This window comes from Phyllostomus discolor, chromosome 3 (assembly GCF_004126475.2).
Source record: "Phyllostomus discolor isolate MPI-MPIP mPhyDis1 chromosome 3, mPhyDis1.pri.v3, whole genome shotgun sequence".
In the NCBI taxonomy this organism is placed as follows: Eukaryota; Metazoa; Chordata; class Mammalia; order Chiroptera; family Phyllostomidae; genus Phyllostomus; species Phyllostomus discolor.
Genome location: NC_040905.2, coordinates 181,381,461 through 181,402,664, shown reverse-complemented (window position 1 = coordinate 181,402,664; position 21,204 = coordinate 181,381,461). Strand labels below are relative to the sequence as shown.

Sequence of the window (21,204 nt, the reverse complement as noted above, 5' to 3'; positions counted from 1 at the left end):
AAAATAAGGTTCTTCATTTAAGTGACTAGGAAACTCCCAATATTTTTACTGTTATTCTCTGGAGCATTTGAGATCTTGCTCCCTGGCATACATTGTCAGTTTGGCTCAAATGAACTCGTAAAAATTCTCTACAGGTTTGGGCATTTCTTTTGTCAATACTAGAGCAGTCAAACTTATGGGGACAGGAAGTAGAACGGCGGTTACCAGTAGAACGGCTGGGAGTGAGAGGCATGCAGAGTTACAGTTTCATGAGTGTAGAGTTTCGGTTTGGGAAGATGACAAGTTCTGAACATGGACAGCGGTGGTGGTCACACCACAATGTGAGTGAACTTAATGCCACTGAACTGTGTACTTAAAAATGGTTAAAGTAGACTTTTTATGTTATGTACATATTACCACAGTAAAAAAAAATATGCTTCTGATTGTGGCTGTAGGTTTATCAATTTAATCCTAAGTAGAAACTAGTTTACAAATTCCTGTGAACCTTGAGTCTATTTTTATCCAAAGAATTCAAACTGTACATAGAAAAATGTGACATGGGACTTCTAGCCAAGATGGAGGTGAAAGTAGATACTTTGCCTCCTCGAACAACCAAAATAAGGACAACAAATTTAAAAACAAAAAATAACCAAAACTGTCAGAAAATCAAACTGTATGGAAGTCTGACAACCAAGGAGTTAAAGAAGACACATTCATCCAGACTGGTAGGTGGGGTGGAGAGGACACTCAGCAAGGCGGTGGCTGGCAGAGTGGGAGTCCCACATCTTTGTGAGGATAAACTGGGAAGAACAATTGGGAGCGAGACAGACCCTGAAACCCAGGGCTCCAATGCGGGAAATAAAGCCTCAAAACCTCTGACTATAAAAATCAGTGGGGGTTGTGGTGCCAGGAGAAACTATCAGCCTCATGGGAGAGTTCATTGGAGAGACCCATGGGGTCCTAGAACATACACAAACCCACAACCTTGGAATCAGCACCAGAAGGGCCCAATTTGCTTGTGGGTAGTGGGGAAAGTGACTGGAAGCTGGCAAAGAGCTGAGCAAACTACCTTTGTTCCCTCTCAGACCCCTCCTCCACATACAGCATCTCAACGCAGTGATGTGGTTTGCCCTACGCTGGTGAATACCTAAAGCTTGGCCCCTTACAATATAACAGGCATGCCCAGACAAAAAAATATGGCCCAAATGAAAGAACAGATCAAAGCTCCAAAAACAGAACTAAGTGATGAAGAGACAGCCAACCTATCAGATGCAGAATTCAAAACACTGGTAATCAGGATGCTCACAGAAATGGTTGAGTATTGTCGCAAAACAGGAAAATGAAGGCTGTGCAAAGTGAAATAAAGAGAAATGTACAGAGAACCAACAGTGAAGGGAAGGAAACTGGGGCTCAAATCAACAATTTGGAGCAGAAGGAAGAAATAAACATTCAATCAGAACAGAATGAAGAAACAAGAATTCAGAAAAATGAGGAGAGGCTTTAGGAACCTCTAGGACAACTTTAAACATTCCAACATCCAAATTATAGGGGTACCAGGAGGAGAAGAGGAAGACCAAGAAATTGAAAACGTATTTGAACAAATAATGAAAGAGAACTTCCCCATTCGGGCAAAGGAAATAAACTTCCAGGAAGTCCAGGAGGCTGAGAGAGTCCCAAAGAAGTTGGACCCAAGGAAGCACACCCAAGGCACATCATAATTGCATTAGCCAAGATTAAAGATAAGGGGAGAATATTAAAAGCAGCAAGAGAAAAGGAGACAGTTATCTACAAAGGAGTTCCTATAAGACTATCAGTGGATTTCTCAAAGGAAACCTTGCAGGCAAGAAAAAATAAAAAACAGAAAAAGAAAAGGTGATGTGAGAAGGAACATGAGATAATGATATTTTTTTCCTAAAAGATATTTTCAACAATGAATTTTTTTTATGTCATAAAAGAGGAAAACCATACAATCTTTCTGGTCAATTTTTAATTGTATACATTAATATAGTCTCTCCATTTAAAATGTTTTCACAAACTGTCATTTAAATCCTGACATTAAATGTAAATTAAAGTAAAAAATCACTGAAGTAAAAGTCATCAAAGGAAATTTCTTAAATGAAATATCAAGAAAAGCATATTAAGGAAGACAATAGGCCCTAACCTACAGGTAAAAGCAGTTGCTACTTTTTTCCTTGTCTCCTTCTTTCATTAAATCAAATTGTTCTGCCGGTTTGAAAAGGCTTGAGGAGGCAGAGGAACCCTGGCTGGGGAAGGCAGGAAAGGGTCCTTACAAAATGCCAGGCCTGCGCTGATCCACGTGGCACAGTTGGCTGGGCGTCCTCCGCAAAGTTCTGGGTCAGGGCACAAGCCTGGCTTGCAGGCCAGGTCCCTGGCTGGGGGTATGTGGGAGAGGCAATGGATGTTTCTTTCACACATAGATGTTTCCCTTCCTCTTTCTCCCTCCCTTCCCCTCTCTCTAAAAATAAATAAAATCTTTAAAAAACCCAGAAAACAAAATGCAATGCCTTCACCAGAGAACCCACCTACTGCCTCCCCTTTCCTTCCAAGGTTTTAGGCCAGTGTTTTGGGTATTGCCATTCCATTCCGGATCCTTCCGAAACCCAGCTGCACCTATTCCGAAACAAGGCTAAGGCACCTGCCTGTGGGCTCTGCCTTCTTCCATCTCAGCGGATCTGTAATGTAGAATAAACAGGGACCACTAGGCCAGATCAGTGCTGTCCTCAACCCTCTGGGAGATTTTAACCCAAAACCCCAGGACTAAAGGACACGCAGGGTTAAGGTGAAAATCCACCTGGAGCTGATCTGGATCCCAGGGAGACACTGCACTCCTCCTCAGCGCGGTCCCTGTGCCCTAAGCGTGGGTTACCCCACCCCCATCCGCCTCATCTCAGCCTGGGACAAAATTCCGGTGACCCCAGTCAGGCTTCCGGAACCCCAGCGCTTGAAGGCAGCTCTGGCAGGCCGTGTGGGAGCCGGGCCAGAAGGCCCGAATTCCCAGGGCCTTAAATCCGCGGCCTGGGGTCGCAGCGCAGCCTGGAAGAGCCCTGGACCTGCCTGTGCTAACTCTGCCCACCGCAGGCGAGCGCCCCGAAACTGACGTTGCTGGGTCAGCCCGGCAACCAGCCTTGCGGATGGAGGGTTCTGGGGTTTCAGGAGGCCCAGTCCCTCGTCCCTGGCTTGGTGGACAGGGAAGCCTGACCTCTGCCCGCCGGGCTGTGGAGCGAAGGCTCCTTGCACTCCTGGAAGCGGTGGGCATATGCGGAGGGCGGGGAGCAGGCGGCACTGCCCGGGCCCCCCCTGGCCGCGGGGCTCCTGTTCTCCGGTGTCAAACGTGTGAGATGGTGGTGACGAAGAATGACTTGATTGAGAATAAGATATTCAGAGTAGGAATTTTATCTTAAAACTGACCACATTTTACCGCATGGGATGAAGCACTTGAATCTTGAGCTCCAGGTTGTGAATTAAATTCTGTGACGTTTTGCACTGGTAAAATGTTACCACTTCTTTAATTACTGCTGTAAACAGCTTTGTGTGATTGACTTGCCTAGTAACTTTGAAACTATGTTTTAAAAGTACGTATAAAGTTTTACCTTTTAAAATACAACTTAATTCTATAGGCCGCAGGTGGCAAATACAAGGCCTGTGGGCCGAGCCGGGCCCTCCACCTTGTTTTATCCTGCCTGGCACCCAGCAGCAGCGCCCAGCTCTCATTTAACTGCCAAGGAGTACTTACGTTTATACAGTCCTGATATTACATTCGGCCCTTTGAAGGCAACCGCGAGGCTGATGTGGCCCCCCGGGGAAAATGAGTTTGACACCCCTTGCTATGTGCAGAGGCAGGGTTCTTTCCATAACTCCGTGTGAAGAAGAACATTTTTGTCCACACTTTTTCCATTTTCCTCTGTAATTTTGGCTCAGTTTGAGGATATAAGATGGGTTGCACCTTCTCTAAAGCCATTAGTGTTCCAGATTTAATGATGAGGTTCAGCCCTGATTATGAAACTGGCCAGTGTTTCTAGTTCAAGTTCAGCTTCTCTGACAGTTCATGTTGTCACCCCTAGAGGGAGCCATGTCTCTCCTGCAGTGGGTTAAGGTCACTGACCCACTGTTATAGGGGCGGGGAGGGAAGAGTGTGTGTGTGTAAAAGAGAGAGAGGTTGATTTATCCATATCTGTGATCTTGAAGTTTTATAAATCTCATTGGGTACGACGATTATACCCCATGAGTCTTCGATCTAAACTGAACCATCAAGTGGTGTATGGGCTCCCCCTGGAGGAAGAGATTTTATCTGCTTCTCAACCTACCACTCAGAAATAATGTCTCCATCTTTTTACTGGTCAGTTTTCCATATGTGGAAGAATCTAGAAGTAGATTTGTGATAAAACACAGCTTAGGATGGCTGGCTTATTAGGAAATATTACCACGTGCAGCAACGCCCTCCAGCTGGTGCTTGGAGAGACATGGGCCAGGGGCTCAGTGACGGAAGGTTCTCTCCACCCAACGGGCCGCCCCCGCTGCCCTCAGCACAGAGGCAGTGGCCTCGCGGGGAGGCTGCTCCTCTTGTTCTCTCGGCTCCCTCGGTTCAGGGCTGCCTTCTTGGCCCAAAGCCTCCAACCTCTATGTCAAGGTCCCTCCTCAGCCAGGGCCCGGCTTCTTCAAAAGGGCTGCTAGGAGGTAAACACTGCTCTTTCTTACAGCCCACGGGCCCTAGTCCTTTAGAATCTCTCGGGGGTCCCATCATCTCAGAGGATGCTGGGTTCTGACCAGCATGGGGAAAATCTCCCAAATGTGTTTCCTTCTCCCGGGAGCTGACGTCCCTGCTCTCTCAGGGGGCACAGCGCTGCTGTCTGTGGCCCTGCGACTGAGAGAAAGTCCATCGGGGGCCTGCAAGTCTCAAAAAAGTAACAAATGCAGGACAGATATGAGATGTCCAAACCTGTAGGAAATTTTTATAAAAGTTTATTTGAGCCAAACAGAGGATACACCTGGAAACAAGATCTCAGCAGACTGAGAAAAATGCTTCCTATGACAATTTTTTTCTGTTGTGTTTGAATTAGAAAGGGAACTTAAGGAAGATTAAAGTAGGAGAAAGCAAGGTGAGGATTGGAATACAGGACAGTTAACAAAACCCTCTAAGAAAGAAGATTCCTCTGGCGTTTTGAGGTGTGTTAACCTAGATGAACAAGAACAGTATGCAGGCTGGCTCAGAAACCTTTTACTAGAGAAGTTCGAGGCCTGGGGCATCATCACCCACCATGACCGGCCCGTTTAGGATTTACGCCCAGATCACCCTGTGCGGTTACTTTCTGCAGAACCCCTTTCGTGTCCGCAGACGCATGTGTTGTCTGGACATCGATGGGTCGAATGTAGCTCTATCACTCAGGATATTCTGCAGTTGTCACTGTAACCCCCTCTCCAAGACCACCAGAATTCCTAGAGTTCTGATTTACCTACGAACGTGTGGAATTCAGATTTCATAACCAATCAGAACTCCCAGAAATGCCCTCCAGCTCACGCCACAGAGGCTCAGGATCCCCGGGATGCTGCTGTCCACACGGAGACCTCGGGTACACAGGGCAGCCCAAAGTGGGACTTTGTACCTAAGGGTGGCTACAGCGCAGAGGGGATGAGAAACATGTCACCTAAGCACATCTCATAGCAGCTCTAAGAAAAAGGGTCCCATGAAAGGCTTTTATTTCTGGCTCCTAAGAAACTTACACATTTTGATTCTCCTTGAGGGTGTTAACCGGAGAAACCTGGCTCTTCTTGTGGAAGCAGTAAAGAATTACAGCACAGCAAGTCTATTAGTGTGCAAACAGGTGTATCAGTGGTAGTTCTAATGGAAGAGACTGGGCCTTGCGAAGGTGCAGGAGAAAGGCAAGAGCAGGGGTAGCAAGTGCAAGCATGGCAAAAGCAAGATGGCCAGAGTCCCGGTTGGCCAGAGGCCAGGTGGCATGATGCATCAGCTCATTCGTTCTGAGGACTTATATAGTTGGCAGGATGGGGTGAGGGGGTTTCATACTGATTGGTGGGTAAAGGTGGTGCCAGCTTACCCTGGGGATGATGTGACTACCCAAACATAGGTTTGTGTGGGGGTTCCTTCCCGGAGAGTGGGAATGGTACATAGAAGTCCAAGGACTCCCCTCCCACTTTCTAGGCCTTGGGATGTTCAGGACCCCTGGAAGCCTTCGTAAGATTGTTACAGAAGCCCAGTCTCCAGGACTCTCCCCTCCCCCTGTCTCATCAGTTTTGCTTCTGTTGTTTGGAATGCCTGGCAGTCTTATGAGATCAGGCTCACGACTTCTGGGTCAACAGATGAGACATGTCTCCATCCTCCTCCCTGCCTTGGTTTACTATCTGTCCTACTTAAGAGCTAAAAGGCATCACCTGGCAACCAGGACGCTGGATGCTGGCCAGCAACAGCAGTGCAGCCTCAGAGTTCTTCCTGTGCTATCTCCTGCTGCATGGCCACAGGAGGTGTGGTCTGGTATCTCCCCTCCTTCAGGAGGCTTTGCCAGACAGTTTCAGTCTGACCAGACTTCATGGCCTCCTGAAATGCCTCCCACATGGCATTTCCCAGGATGGGACAGTGAACTCAGGGGTCCGTACCCTTTTCTAATTTGGGTTGTAATGATTCCTAAGATGGCTTCAACATGGCCCAGGTGGCCCCATTACATTATCAACAGGTGCCCGACCCAGCACCTGCATGAAACAAAAGTAGGAAGGCTAGTACAGTTCTTTGCAATTATTTGCTTAGCATTTTCCCTCTGCCCCTTCCCCTGTTAACACAACACCTTTCATTGGGGGAAAATGGTCCTTTCCCAACATCCACCCAGGGCCCCAGGGACAAGGCCAATCACGTAACTCTGTATCCCCAACCATGTTTTGCAGAGGAATGGCCCAGGGAAGCAAGCTGGACCAGTCAGAATCCTTCCCTGGGGCTTCACACACAGATGCTCCCAGAAGCAAACCTCTCGCCTCTGGTTCAAACTGCTCGGTGCTATGTCCCTGAGTTGTAAAGTGCTCTCAAAGTAAGAGGGTGTGAAGTTGGCACTCAGGAGGGCATTGACACAAGAAAAGGGGGCTCCACACTCCTAAGGCAACCAGTTTCAGGTTGTGCCATCCTTTCTAGGCATGTCTGTGTGGAGCTTTTCATTTAATTCTGTTAATCTTTTTTTTCTCATTTATAAAAGTAAATCATGTTTATTGTGGACCATTTGGGCAAAACAGAAATGAGTTGCATTCCCATCAACACAGAGAAAATCATTGTTAATTATTTTAATCTTCTTCCAGTGGAAAAAAAAAGATGTTATTTATTTTTAGAGAGGGGAAGGAAAGGAGAAAAAGGAGAGGAAACATCGATGTGAGAGAGAAACATGGATTGGTTGCCTCTAGTACATGTCCTGTCGTTGGAACCTGCCACCTAGGCACGTGCCCTGACCAGGAATCGAATCAGCAACCCTTCTATTTGCAGGACTAGTCTTCTTCCTTCCAATCATTTTTTTTTTTTTGCCCATTTTTTAAAAAGCAGTCCTGAGGTTTTACTAAATATAGGTTTTGTCACTTAGAGCTTTTGTGTCTTACCATGCAAGTCAAACGCAGAGTTTCTGTCTGGTCCATCTTTGAAGAAGGGCAGGAAGTCACGTGTCTTTGGCAGCAGGTTTCCCCTGCTCCTGCAGGGCGGCGCCCTTCCCTCCACCTCCGCGTCAAAACAGAAGACTCCCTGTTTCCCCATGGCTGGGACTACAGGATTCCACTTGTCTCTTTGGTTCACCCAGGGGAAAATGAAGGAACTGCTTTTTGTTCAAGTGAGAATAAATGTGAAAATCATCTGGGCTCCTTTTTCTTCCCCAAACCATTCCCAATTTGAGTCATATTTAAGCACCTAAATAAACTAGGTGGTGTTTCGTACCCGGGAGTTTAGGTTCAGGGAGTTTCTGGATTCCCCACTGTCAGAGTGGTCTGCCCCACCATGCGTAGTGTGGTGAGGAAAGACAAAGCAAAAAAACCCAAAAACAAAAACAAAGAATTCCTTTTGAATTAAAGACCAAGAAACTAATGCAACAAGCAATATAGTTTATTTTTTTTTAAAAAAGGAAAAAAAGCAACAAAAGAAAAACAAATGACTTTTTAACTACATTTTATAGATTAAGTAAAAATACTTGTATTAATATATATGTATATACATACTGCATATATATATATACATATGATATAACATTAAAATTACATGCTTCTCAGGACAGGAGAATTAGGACGTGTTCCCTCATATGAGTGTAAAACTCTGTCACAATTTAAAATCACTGCAAGGAAACTTGCTTCCTTTATTTTCTTGTTTAGACTTCAAGTACAGGAAGTGATCAAACAGGATCTCAACGTGGGACGCCATCTGCTATGCACGAATGACAACGGACTGCCACGGCTCATGAGTCACGGGCTTTGCACTCGCACACGGGTCTTCAGAGCCCTGCGGCTGTGTCGGTCTTCTACCTGAGATGGAGGGACTGAGGAAGCGTGACGGTCTGGCGTCTCCCGGTGGACGGACGTTCGTTCACACTGACGTTTAAAACAAAGGCTAACGAACACGTGTCTCGTCGCAGCAACAACACTGGCCATGAAATCGCTCTAGAGGAGGATTCCTTTCTCCCCTTTCCTTGCCAAATAAAACACAAAATTGCCGGTAGGGGGGACACACCTCAGGGTGAAGCACCTCTGGCGATGATCAGCATACAGCAAGGGACAGAGAGGGAGCGTTTCCTTCGTGACAGCTCCTGGCTGACTTGGATGATCTCAAACACACCCTCGTCTGCAAAAGGCACTCACATATTGTCTATTTATAAATCATACAGTGGGAGTCCATACATGAGGGGTTTTCCTATAAATATAAAAAAGATAAGCTGAGGACATGATGTATAACCAAAGAAAAGACTTTAAGAAATGCACATTTTGGATAGGTGTGCGCTTTTTATTTAAAGGACAATCGATCTAATAGTTAAAAAATTTTCACTGAAAAGTAAGGAGCTCCAATAAAATTATCAGTAAGAAGCAAGGTACTAGAGGCTGAGAGGCGGAGTCCAGAACACGGAGAGGAGGGATGCTAGCTTTTCAAATGGCCAAAGGAAGAGATATGGTCAGCTCTTAAGCTAGGAAGACCATTCACTCACGATGGAATGTGTGAGAGGGAGGGAGGGAGTAGCAGAGAAACAGGCGCAGTGGGAGGGAGGGGGGCGTCCTCCAGTACGTGGGCACAGGAAGGGACGCACCCGGAATCTCTGATGGGAAATATGGGGGCTACATCCCCCTTGCTTCTGCAGTCTGAAGACACCCTGCCCAAGCCAAAGCTGCCCTCACCTGGACACGACCGAGCTAATGGAATTATAAGATGTGCCGCTGTTGCAGCTTGAGGCATAGGCCTCCTGGCCATTGCCATCGAGGTTGATTTTGAACACAGAGGATGCCTTCAGTAGAAAGTCTGCCGCATCCCGGCGCCCCAGCTCCCGCAGTTTGGACATAAGGATGCCAACTGTGCTATCGGGGTAGGAGGTCCATTCCCGAAGCAGGGCATGGACTGGGCTGGGGAGGAACTCCTTGGGAGTCCCATTATTGGTGTTGTACTTTGCCACAAGGTCAGGGAGGCCCAAGTTCATGGCGAGAAGGCACCAGTCCTTCCCCATAGGATCGGGCGGGTCCAGCAGCCGACTGAGTTTCCTCCGGGTCAGGAGGTTCAGATCTGATGCATGGATATCCATGCCTAGGCTGGCCTGTGAGTAGATGTCATGACACCCGAAGCACATGATGCTGCTGAAGCTTTCCTTGTACCCACCCATGGTATTAGTCAGTGAGGTCTCCTTCAGGGTCTGCGCCCGGAAGAAGTCACGTGGCTGGTAGATCATGACGGGCTCATGGTGCTCCCTCAGCTGCTGGGGGCTCAGGTAGTGCTTCACAGTCAACAGTCCTGGCAGTGTGGTGGCCATGACATTCTCGATGGTGCTGCACACTGAGTCCAGCAGGAGGCAGCACTTGATCTTTTCCGTCTCCAGCCCGCGGACCTGGACCTCGATGCCCTGGCCGTGGTTGACCAGCAGCACCAGCAGCTCGGCCCCGCGGTTGGCTATCTTGCAGCCGCTCACCCACAGGCGAATGTCTGCGTCTCCCTCGGCGCTCTGTTGGTGGATCCACCGGCACAGGTTCACCTGGACCTTGTGAAAGATGCCACATGGGAAGGGGGTGAGGTGCTCCACGGGGACAATGCGAACACCGCCGTAGACCATCACCTCGTCCTCCTCATCCGCCCAGGAGCGGTGGAGATTGTCTGTCTTGATCAGGGCGGGGATGTCCACCATGGTCCCATTGCTCAGGTCCCGGGCGCAGATGTCCATGGCATCCAGAATCTGCAGCAGCTCTTCCACGTCACTGTCGGGCACCAGGCGCTGGATGTCCTCCACGGTGTAGCGGCCCCGGTAATGGTGCAGGGCCCGTGGGGTCTCCACGGACAGCAGCTTCCCAAGGACGCTGGTGCAGAGCCAGCGGGGGTCCAGGAGCAGCACGTCCTGGACTGTTTCACTCTGCATGATGTTGATCTGCCAGAGGGGACAACGAGAGGTCACATACAGAAACCTAAGTGAACAGAGGCACAAGCCGCTCAGAGCACAGAAGGGCCCGTGCGGTGACAGAGTCTGAGCAGACGCAGCAAGGAGTGACCCCGAGCACTCATGCGGCTGGGTCTCAAACATCAATGACCATGCAGGAAAACCAGCTTGAGAAGGTTATGAGAGAAATTTTGAAAAGACCACAGATGTTTAAAAATGGTCAGCGTAGCCCTGGCCAGTTACTCAGTGGGTGGGAGTGTCATCCTGATAGGCCAGGGTTTGGGTTCAGTCCCCAGTCAGGGCGCAGTGCAAGGGTCAGCCAGTCAGGGCCTGGGTGGGTGGGATGGCTGATGGGTGGTTCTCTCCCCCACCCTCTCCAAAGTCAATCAAAACAAACAATTAAAAAAAAAAAACAAAACCCTCTCCAGCTCAGAAGAAGCAGGTCAAAAAATTCAGAAGCAGGTAAAAAAAAACCCACAAAAAACAAAAAACAAAAAGACCCTGTGAGGTTCTACTGGGGTAAATTAAGGGAGGTGGGGGTGGGGAAAGGTCAGTGCAATGAAAAAATAAAAAAAACAAAAAAAAGGTGAGAAATGGCAGATAGCCAAACAGAATGAATGATTTTTGACTGGATTCTATCCCAAAAAATACATAAGTAAAAAGAGCTATACAAAAATTATTGGCATAAGTGGCAAACATCTGAGTAAGGACTATATATGCAATAGTAGTATTATATCAATACTATGTGTCCAGAGTGTGATAGTTAATTATAGTGAGGTTATGTGGGAAAATGTCCTCTCTTTGGGCGATACAGGCTAAATTATTTAGGGGTGAAATGTCATGATGTTTGCAAAGTAAGAAAGAAAATAAACAGAAGAGAGGGATAAAAGCAAATGCAGCAAAATGTAGACAACTGGTTAATTTAAGTGCAGAGTATATGAGGATTTGTTGTACTATTCTCTTAACTCTTCTGAAGGCTTGCAATTTTCAAAAAAAGATTTAGAATGTTATACTACACTGTAAATTTTTAACATACATACATACATACATAAGAAAGTTCTGCAAAGACATGCCACCACGACAGTGATTAGCCTTAGCATGGGGGAGCGAGAAATGAAATCAGAGGTGATGGTCAGAGAGGACCTTGGCTTTACCAGTCACATTTGTTTCTTTAAAAAGCAAAAGTTGGTGCCCTGGCTGGTGTGGCTCAGTGGACTGAGTGCCGGCCTGTGAATCAAAGGGTCGCCTGTTCAATTCCCAGTCAGGGCATATGCCTGGGCTTCAGGCCAGGTCCCCAGTAGGGTACACTTGAGTAGCAACCACACACTGATGTTTCTCTCCCTCTCTTGTTCTCTCCTTCCCCCCTCTCTAAAAGTAAATAAATAAATAAATAAAATCTTGGGGGAAAAAAGAAATAATGGCTGGTCAATAAAAAAAAATTCACCCTCTTCACTGCCTGTCCCCCCTCTCCCCCGCCAAAAAAAAAAAAAAGAGAGAAATAATGGCTGAAAACTTCACCAACCTGGTGAAGGAAACAGACATCCAAGTCCAGGAAACACAGAGAGTCCCAAACAAGATGAACGCTAATAGGCCCACGCCAAGTCACATCAAAATTAAAAATACTAAAAGTTGAAGATAAGGAGAGAATCTTAAAAGCTGCTAGTAACGTACGAGGGATCTTCCATGAGACTATCAGCTGATTTTTCATCAGCAACTCTGCAGGCTAGAAGGGACTGGCATGATACACTCAACGTGATACAAGGGAAAGCCTACAGTGAAGAGAACTTCACCCAGCAAGGTTGTCCCTCAGAACTGAAGGAGAGAGAGTTTCCCAGACAAGCAAAAGTTAGAGGAGCTCATTGCCACTAGACCAGCATTACAAGGAATTTAAAAGGACTTCTCTAGGAGAAAAAGGCCAAAACTAAAAATAAGAAAATGCAGGAAAGGAAAAAGAAATCTCACTGATTAAGGCAACTATTTAATAAATGTAGTGGGTCAACTAATTCTAAAGCCAGTATAAAGGGCAAAAGACAAAAGTAGAAGGAGCATGTGTAACCATAGTAACAAATTAAGGAACATACACACATAAGATATAAAATATGTGAAAAACATAACTGGGGTGGGTGAGTAACAAATGTAATGCTTCTATAATGTGTTCAAACTTCAATGCGCATCAACTTAAAAGAGAGCACCCTGGCTGGTGTGGCGCAATGGGTTGTGGTTCGATTCCGGTGGGGGCACATGCCTGGGTTGCGGTTGGTCCCTGGCTGGGGGCGTGCGGGAGGCAGCTGATCAGTGTTTCTCTCACACATCAATATTTATCTCCCTCTCTTTCTCCCTTCCTTCCCCTCTCTCTAAAAAAATTAAATAAAGTTGAAAAAAAGAAAAGAAAACAAGAGGAGAAGAAACAGAGAACTAAAAAAACAACCAGAAAACAATTAATAAAATAGCAATAAATACATACCTATCCATAATTACTTTAAATGTAAATGCACTAAATGCTCTAATCAAAAAACATAGGGTGGCTGAATAGATAAAAAACAAGACTCGTGCATATTCTGCCTACAAGAGACTGACTTCAGATCAAAAGATGCACAAAGAATGAAAATGAATGGGTAGAAGGAGATATTTCATGCAAAGGGAAATGAAAAAAAAAGCTGGGGTAGCAATACTTATATCAAATAAAATGGGCTTTGAAACAAAGACTGGGACAAGAGATGAAGACGGGCATTACATAATAATAACGGGATCAATCCAACAAGAGGATGGTAACATCTGTGAACATCTAGGCACCGAACATAGGAGAATCCAAATACATAAAACAAATCTTAACAGACTTAAGGGAGAGATCAACAGCGTTACAATACTAGTAGGGGAATTGTAACAACCCACTTATCTCAATGCAGAGGCCACCCAGAAAGAAATCAACAAAGAAAGAGTGGCCTTAAATGACACATTAGATCATATGGGTTAACAGATATTTACAGCATATTTCACTCCAAATCAGCAGAATACATATTCTTTTCAAGTGCACATGGAACATTTTCCAGGCAGACCACATGTTGGGCTACAAAACAAGTCCTGGTAAATTTAGGACTGAAATCACATCAAGCATATTCTCTGATCACAACCATATAAAACTAAAAATTGATTACAAGAAGAAAACGAGAGTAAAATACAAACACGTAGAGGCAAAACAACAGGTTACTATATAATCAATGGGTTAAAGAAGAAACCAAGGAGGAAATAAAAAAATATATTGAACCAAATGAAAATGGAAACAATAATCTAAAATCTGGGACAAAGCAAAAGTAGTTCTAAAAGGGAAATTCCTAGTAATAAAAGCCTACCTCCAGAAACAAGAGAAGTCTCAAGTAAACAATCTGAACTTACACCTAAAGAAACTAGAAACAAACAAAAAAGCCCAAAGTGGATAGAAGGAAGGAAATAATAAAGATCAGAGCAGAAGCAAATGACCTAGAGACACCCCCCCCCCCCCCCCGACAAAAGCAAAACCAAAAACAAGACAATAGAAAAGATCAGTGAAACTAAGAGCTGGTTCTGTGAAGAGATAAACAGAATAGATAAACTGTTAGCCAGATTCATCAAGAAAAACAAGAGAAAGAGCAAAAACAAGACAAAGAGCCCAAATTAATAAAACCAGAAAGAAAAGGGAAGAGACAACTCCCACAACAGAAGTAAAAAGGATTGTTAAGAGAATAGTATGAGCAATTATACACCAACAAATCTGACAACCTAAAATAAATGGATATATTTCTAGAAACACAATCTTCCAAGACTGAATTTTGTTTCTAGTAGTCAGTCTGTTCAGATTTTCTGTGTCTTCCTGATTCAATCAGTAATCAAATAAATAAATAAATAAATAAATAAAACAAAACCCCAATGAATAAAATTCCAAGACTAGAAGGCTTCACAGGTGAATTCTACCAAGCATTCAAAGAAGAATGAATACCCATCCTTCTCTATTCCAAAACGCTGAAGAGGGAAATCTCCCAAACTCGTCTGTGAGGCCGGCCTCACCTGATGCCCCTGGGACCCCTGCTGGGGCTTGAGGGGTGGCAGGGGGGCCCTTACCTCGCCGGCACTGTGGAGCTGCTGGGCAATGCACCTGAGGTCCTCCTCGCTGGCCAGGGGGTTCAGCTGGTCCTGCACGTCATACACAAACTGCTGTAGCGACATCAGCTGGTTGGGCCCGTTGAGCTTCCTCCAGGAAGGCAGCGTGGAGATGATTTTCTCGCACAGGTGAGTCATCGGAGGGCAGACCTAGGACGTACAGGGCGGGACAGGTCAATTCACAGCTGTGGGGACTCTGGGGGAGGCCGGATGTTCAAGGGGACTGTTGTTGAAATACTATTTCCATTTGGACAAATTCTTGGTAATTGGCTTAAAGTGAGTTAATCTTTTAACTCAGTTAAGTAAATTAGTCTATGCTACAGACTCTTCGACTCAACCACACCTTTCTAATTAAAAACCACACTGCACTGCATCCATCATTCATTCGGCAGTCCACTCGTGGATCATAGCTTTCAGGTCAGCAAAATCCCACTCCCTACTCAAAGGACAAAAAACAACAACAAAAAACAACCCCCCAAAACAACACGAAACACAAAACAACAAAAAACAAAAGCAAAATTCCCGGGGATAAAGGCAGTCCCAACTGCCCGACCTCAGGAGCCGAGGGTGTGTGTGAGAAGCAGGCATCATGTCACACCCCAGGTCACGGACGTCCTGTAGTCTGGTGCGCCTGGGCCCTGATCCCAGCTGGTGGGGAGGCACAGGGCACCCTTCACAGCCCACTGTTCCCCGTCGTTACCCAATGGCTTCTGGGACCGGGCTCCTCTGAGACCCCGCCAGACTGCTCCCCGCCTGCTGAATGGGCGGGCCTCCGTGGGGCCCCATCAGAAAGCCAGGGTCGGGCTTTGTGCGGGCTTCGGGTGAGGAGAGGGACCCAGAAAATTGCCGAAACATGCCTGAAGGGGGAGCCTGGCATTGGGAGAGCGGCAGGTCCCGTCAGGGAGGCAGGGAGCTCTCACTGCAGCAGGAGGCAGCAGTCTGGCCGGCAGCGTGCGAGAGGCACAGGCTCCCGGTACCATTATTGGTACAGGTACCGGCAGCAGAAACGCTCCCGGGGCACATTTGCCCTTTTCACGCCAATTTCAGAGAACTTTGTGAATATGATGCATACTAACCTTGGATGTGTCAAACCCATCTAGAATATAATTCCCCGGTCTATCTCACCTTGTAACTTTGTTTATAGAATTTGTTTGCCAGAAAAGAAACATTTAACTTTTATGTTGTCAAATAGGTATATTTTCTTAGACAACTTCTGGGGTTTTCTATCTTCATTTGAAAGGTTTACCAGAGCAGTCCCAAGTTATTTTAAATTCTATTCTCTTGCATTTCCATTAAAGATAGTGCTTTACTTTACACTTAAAAGCTTTAATCTGCCTAGAATTTATTTTTGGGCTATGCAGTGATTAGGAGTTAACCTTATTTCTTTCTAGGCTTATATCCAGTTGTGATAGCTCCTTTTTGAATTTTAAGATTAAAAACACAGTCCTCTCAGTCCCTTTCAGATGCTACCTGGAGCTGTATCAATGTATATAATTTGGGAAAGTGAGACGTTTACTAAGATCGTGCCATCCAAGAACACAGTCTCCTTCCATTTTGTCCATCCACTACTTTATGCCTTTCAATAAATGGTGGTGACTTTTTTAGACTTTTCTGCATTTTCTAATTATTTCACGTCACTTTTTGTATCATCGTTTTTTTTTTTTTAAATCAAGATTTTATTTTTTAGAGAGAGGGAACAGGAGGGAGGAAGACAGTGAGAGAAACATCTATTGGCTACCTCTCACATGCTCCTCAACTGAGGAATCAGCCTGAAACCCAGGCATGTGCCCTGACTGGGAATTGAACTGGTGACCTTTCGGTTTCCAGGCCAGTGCTCAACCCACTGAGCCACACCAGCCAGGGCCATACCATTGTATTTTTTAAAAATGTATTACGTTCATTGGGGGTGACTATGGTTAATAACATTATATAAGCTTCAAGCATTCAATTCTGTATCATCTGAGTATTGCATCGTGTGCTCACCCCCAAAGTTGAGTCTTTCCCATTGCCACAGTTTTGACCCCGTTTACCCTCCTCCTCCTCCCCCAGCTCCCGTCTCCTTTGGTAACCACTCCTGTTGTGTCTATGACTCTGTCTCTTCATTTTGTTTGATCCTTTGTTGCTTTCTTTTCATATCCTACATATAGGTGAAATCATATGGTCCTTCACAAGTCAGTCTTGAATTGCTTTTGTAATCTGTCAAAAGCAATTTTACTTTTACAGAAGCCACTAAAACTGTCATAACTTCCTACACTCTCCAGTGGTCCACTTCGTCCATCCCAACCCCTTCACCTCGCAGCCGTCTCCTTTCTCTGCTCTTTCTTAGGACAAAAGCATGTCCATGCAGCTGACTCACACTGCGTCCCCAGAAAACAACCAAACCAGAGGGCAGGACAAAGATACCCCGCTCGAGGGGTCCCTGAGGGGCTGGGCACAGGTAGGGTTCCTGCCCTTCCTAGGTATACTCACTGAAACAATCTGGCTCCGTATTTCCTGCAGGTGATTTCGAAGTACTTTCATGTCCTTAGACCCAGAAGCCCCCGCATCCAGAACAAACAGCTTGTTCGAAATGTGCAGATCGTTCCCAAACCTAAGGGAAGAGCAGCAGCCTCGTCAGGGGCGTTTCCAAGGCAGGGCCGGGAAGGCTGGGAAGGGCCAGGAAGTTCTGGCGACCTTGCAGAGGCCCCCTCCCTGCATGCAGCCTGCTGGGCTCTGTGACGTGACACTGGGGCAGAGGCTGGAGACACCCACGTGCTTCCAGTCACGCAGGCAAGCACCTCGGGCACCTCGGGGCCCATACAACAGCAGGGACACAGGTGGGAAGTTGTCGGCTGCCATGAAGCAGGCGAGGTGAGGCCTGATGTGCTCACCTCACAAGTTAAGAGAAGAGATGCTGTTGTAGTTGACAGAGTAAGAGTAGAGGGATGAGTATGGAAGTTACAACTTAGGTCTAAAGATAGGAGTAGGAGCCGCATTTTTCACATCAGGAAGATTACAGGTTGCCATCTTTCCTGGAGGAGAACCAAAGCTGCTGGCACAGGACGCCGAGCTGCAGGTTTCAACTTTCTGCTGACAGACGCCGCGTAGGAATACGGGGCAGGGCAGAAGAGGCTTACGGCTGTGAGGACCGAAACAGGGTTCATCCTCGTGGCGTTATTTGTTAATTATGGTATTATTGGAGAACAATACCACATGAACAACGGTAAGCCTACGTTCGCCCCACCCTGTATGTATTTTTTGCAGGGCGGCTGTGTGCACATCTGTATCTATCAGTGAAACACAAGTTTTATGGCACTGCCTGACGTGGAACAGACTTCGATATCCCCCACCGCACTCCGTTCCATCCCACTCCAGAGAGTCGGTCGGGACCCTCGCAGCGAATCTCATGACCCCGTATTGTGAGAAATGTTGATCAGTGGCACCGCGATAATCATCCAAAACACTGAAAGCTGAAATGATGGAAAGAGCCATGCATCTAAGGTATCCATGGTGACCACGGCTGCTAACGCCGTCTTTTACAGTTAGAATTTGCTGAGAGCAGAACTTCGTATCCGAGAGAGAGAGAGAGAAATATGAATGATGGATGTTTTAATTGTCTAGATGGGGCGAATCCTCTCACATTGTAAACATACATCAGATCACCACAGTGTATACTTTAGATATCTTACAATTGTGTTTTCAATTATACCTCAATAAACTGAAAAAAAAATACACAAAACAACTAAAAGAAGTTATCTCTCTGCAGCAGGACCAGGAGGTGTTAAGAAAAGCTAGAAGACTGTTCTTTTTAACCCGTGCTATTTACTATTGCTTGATTGGTTATTATGTGCATTCATGGCTTTGATAAAAATGAAAAATACAACAAAAAGGCAACCACAGAAAAGAGGCCTTTACTTTCCCTGAGTCCTTCCAGGAGCTCACAGGACTTGGGCTGTGTTACTGCCGGCGGCCTTGCAAAGACACTCACCTGTTTCTGAGTTCTTTCAACAGTGTCGTGTCTTTGTCATATCCGAACTCGCCGCCGGCCGGGCGGGGGACGTTCATGATGTCGGCGTGCGTGGCCACCAGGACAACTCGGAGTGGGTTCTTCAGCTTGCCGCCGAAGGCTGGGGGCAGAGAGAGAACTGGTCGGCAGCGGGTCCTCCTTCCCAGTCACCTTTCCTCCCCAGGTGAGGGGGGCTGAGCTGGCCACAGGCCCCAGCAATCCTCCAGGTGCACATACAACCTGCCTAGAGCCTCAAGGCCCAGCACCTGCTGTGCTCTGTGACCCCGGGGCCCCAGGCCCTGCCATGAACAGAATGGGCCTGTTTTCTGGGTCCTGAGAAAAGCTGTTCAGGAATGGACCAGAACCAACCACAGAACACAAGGAAGCTTCTCAAATATATCTCCGAATGGGCCCGCTTCCAGGGTGCAGGGGGATCTGACCTCTGACCAGGGGGTCACCCTTTCCAAGCCCAAAGAAAGCCCTCTGAATGCAGAAATGCCACAGAAATGACTCAGAAGGGAAACTCCTGCAATCCACACAGACAACCTCCCACTTCTGGGAGTGTTTAAGATGAAACCATAAAAAAAGAGAGAGAGACAGAGAGAAAGAAATAAAGTGATGGTACTCTATGGGGAATTAGGCTCAATTTACTTAATTATGTATATGCTTTTCAAAGAAAAAATTGTCTGCTGAGTTTTGTATTTCACCAGAGAAAGCTGCTGCTTTTGTTATAGGAAAAGAACAATGCTATTTTCTCCTCTAGGATAAAGTCAAGATAATGCATTCAGTCAATATGGTCTTCTTTCCTGCATTTTGATGGAACTACAGAATGCAGGAGAGCTCATTCTGCTTATGAATATGTACCCAAGAGGGAAAGGCGCAGTAGCTATAAAAGGAGGTATTCTACCTTGCACCCAACAAAAGTGACCACAGCTCTAAAGTACAGGAAGAAAGAGAGAACTGGCCCTTAAGGAGGAATAGCTCAGACTTGGGTCTCTGTGGCAGAAATATGTGGGCATGAAATGACTCCCTGAAGAACAAAACGAACAGCTGAGTCTCAGGGAACTTCCAGAGCAAAAATTATCCAGTAGGAAGGAGGAATGCAGGTGCCCACGGCTGTCAGCCACAGGCTATAGGAGCCCAGCCCAGTGGGGGAGGGGGAGGCCAGCAGGAAGGGTGCTCACTCACCCAGGGGCGTCTCAGCTTACCTATGGGTTCTTCAACTGGCACAAGAGACTTCAGGAAACTGAGCCAGAAAACCACTTGATTCAGCTGGATCTCATAGGGCTCTTCTAGACTAAAAACGATGACATGGATTGATGTGGGATCGTTTGCAGCAAAATAGTCATAAGAGCAGAAGTACACAGGATTTCCAGAGAACTCCCACACACTGAAATCGCCAACTCCTACAGAGAAAAATGAGGCTTACTGTTGTGAAACACCACCCTCAAATTTTAGTCACAGTTTTCCTTAGCACTTTAGAGGTTACCAGCCCGGATGGTGTCATCCAGAGCGTTTGTCTGTTTGTCTCTGCATCTACCTAAGTACGGAGCTACCTCTGTAATATCTTTGTGATGTATGCCTGGGTCATTCTGGAAGATCCCCAGGGCTGTTCTAGAGCACAGGCACTCCTGGGGCTCACGACCCTCAATGTCTGGCAGCTAAGTCCTTCGTGTGAAAAGTTCTGGAACACAGAAAGAGGCCCCCTGAGGACAGGGAGCACTGGGAGCACTGGGAGCACTGGGAGCTCTGGGAGCCAGACTTGGGATGGGCAGGAGGCCTGTGGAGGAAGAGGGGCAGGGATGGTGGGTGCCGAGGACACGCTTCTCCTTTCTTTATGCTGCAGGGCCAGCTTGCTCGAAGAACATTTGACTTTTAAGAGAGCAAAATGTGCACGACCTTTAATTCTGCTCCACTGGGACGTATGGTTCTCAGAGTGGGGTTCTTGGACCAGCAGCAGCCTCATCTGGGAGCCCCCAGTCCTGCTGAACCAGAAGCTCTAGGGGAGAGGCAGGCAGCCTGTTTTCACGAGCCCTCCAGGGCATTCAGTGCAAGGAGGGGTTTAAGGACCTCCACTTGAAGGCCTGGCTGGGGTGGCTCAGTGGATTAAGAACCTCCACTTTAGGTCACGCACACGGAGTCGCCTTCATGAGGCTGCCCCCACCTGCCTCCCCGCGCTAGCCGCTGTAGCAGGCCCTTTAAAAATATCAGCTCATAAAATCCTCACAGCTGAGGGAACTGAATCTTGGAGAAATTGCTTTATCTTTTTCTAAACGGGGTGTCCACGAGGCAGGGGCTTGCTGTTCCAGGGACTTGGGCCCGGATGGGGGCCTGGAGCCCCGGGGTCAGTGCAGGGAAGATGCAGTGGTTACGGGAGGAAGTAAACCCTCCCTGGCAACATTTAAAACTTCACCCCCTTGGAAATGTCTGAGAGCAAAGAATACACTTGAAATTTTGCTTATGAAAAAAAGTTGCCTATGTCAGTATCAATGCATT

The 21,204-nt window shown here is 46.7% G+C and overlaps 1 protein-coding gene across 6 annotated transcripts in view; it reads right to left on the bottom strand.

Annotated features, from left to right (window-relative positions):
• Positions 1-8,335: 8,335 nt before the first annotated feature.
• DAPK1 (death associated protein kinase 1) overlaps positions 8,336-21,204 on the bottom strand; it is a 179,047-nt gene continuing 166,178 nt past the window's right edge. For 3 of the 6 annotated variants that reach the window (XM_028508222.2, XM_028508216.2, XM_036021806.1), the window contains exons 22-27: positions 19,917-20,114; positions 18,691-18,829; positions 17,193-17,313; positions 14,685-14,873; positions 9,352-10,580; positions 8,336-8,875 (exon numbers count right to left, since the gene is read on the bottom strand). In XM_028508222.2, the coding sequence (XP_028364023.1) occupies positions 8,842-8,875; positions 9,352-10,580; positions 14,685-14,873; positions 17,193-17,313; positions 18,691-18,829; positions 19,917-20,114 (1,910 nt within the window). In that variant the 3' untranslated portion in view covers positions 8,336-8,841. Of the gene's footprint in view, positions 10,581-14,684; positions 14,874-17,192; positions 17,314-18,690; positions 18,830-19,916; positions 20,115-21,204 lie in introns of all 6 variants that reach the window. The other 3 variants (XM_028508241.2, XM_028508230.2, XM_028508248.2) reach the window with 1 other exon arrangement.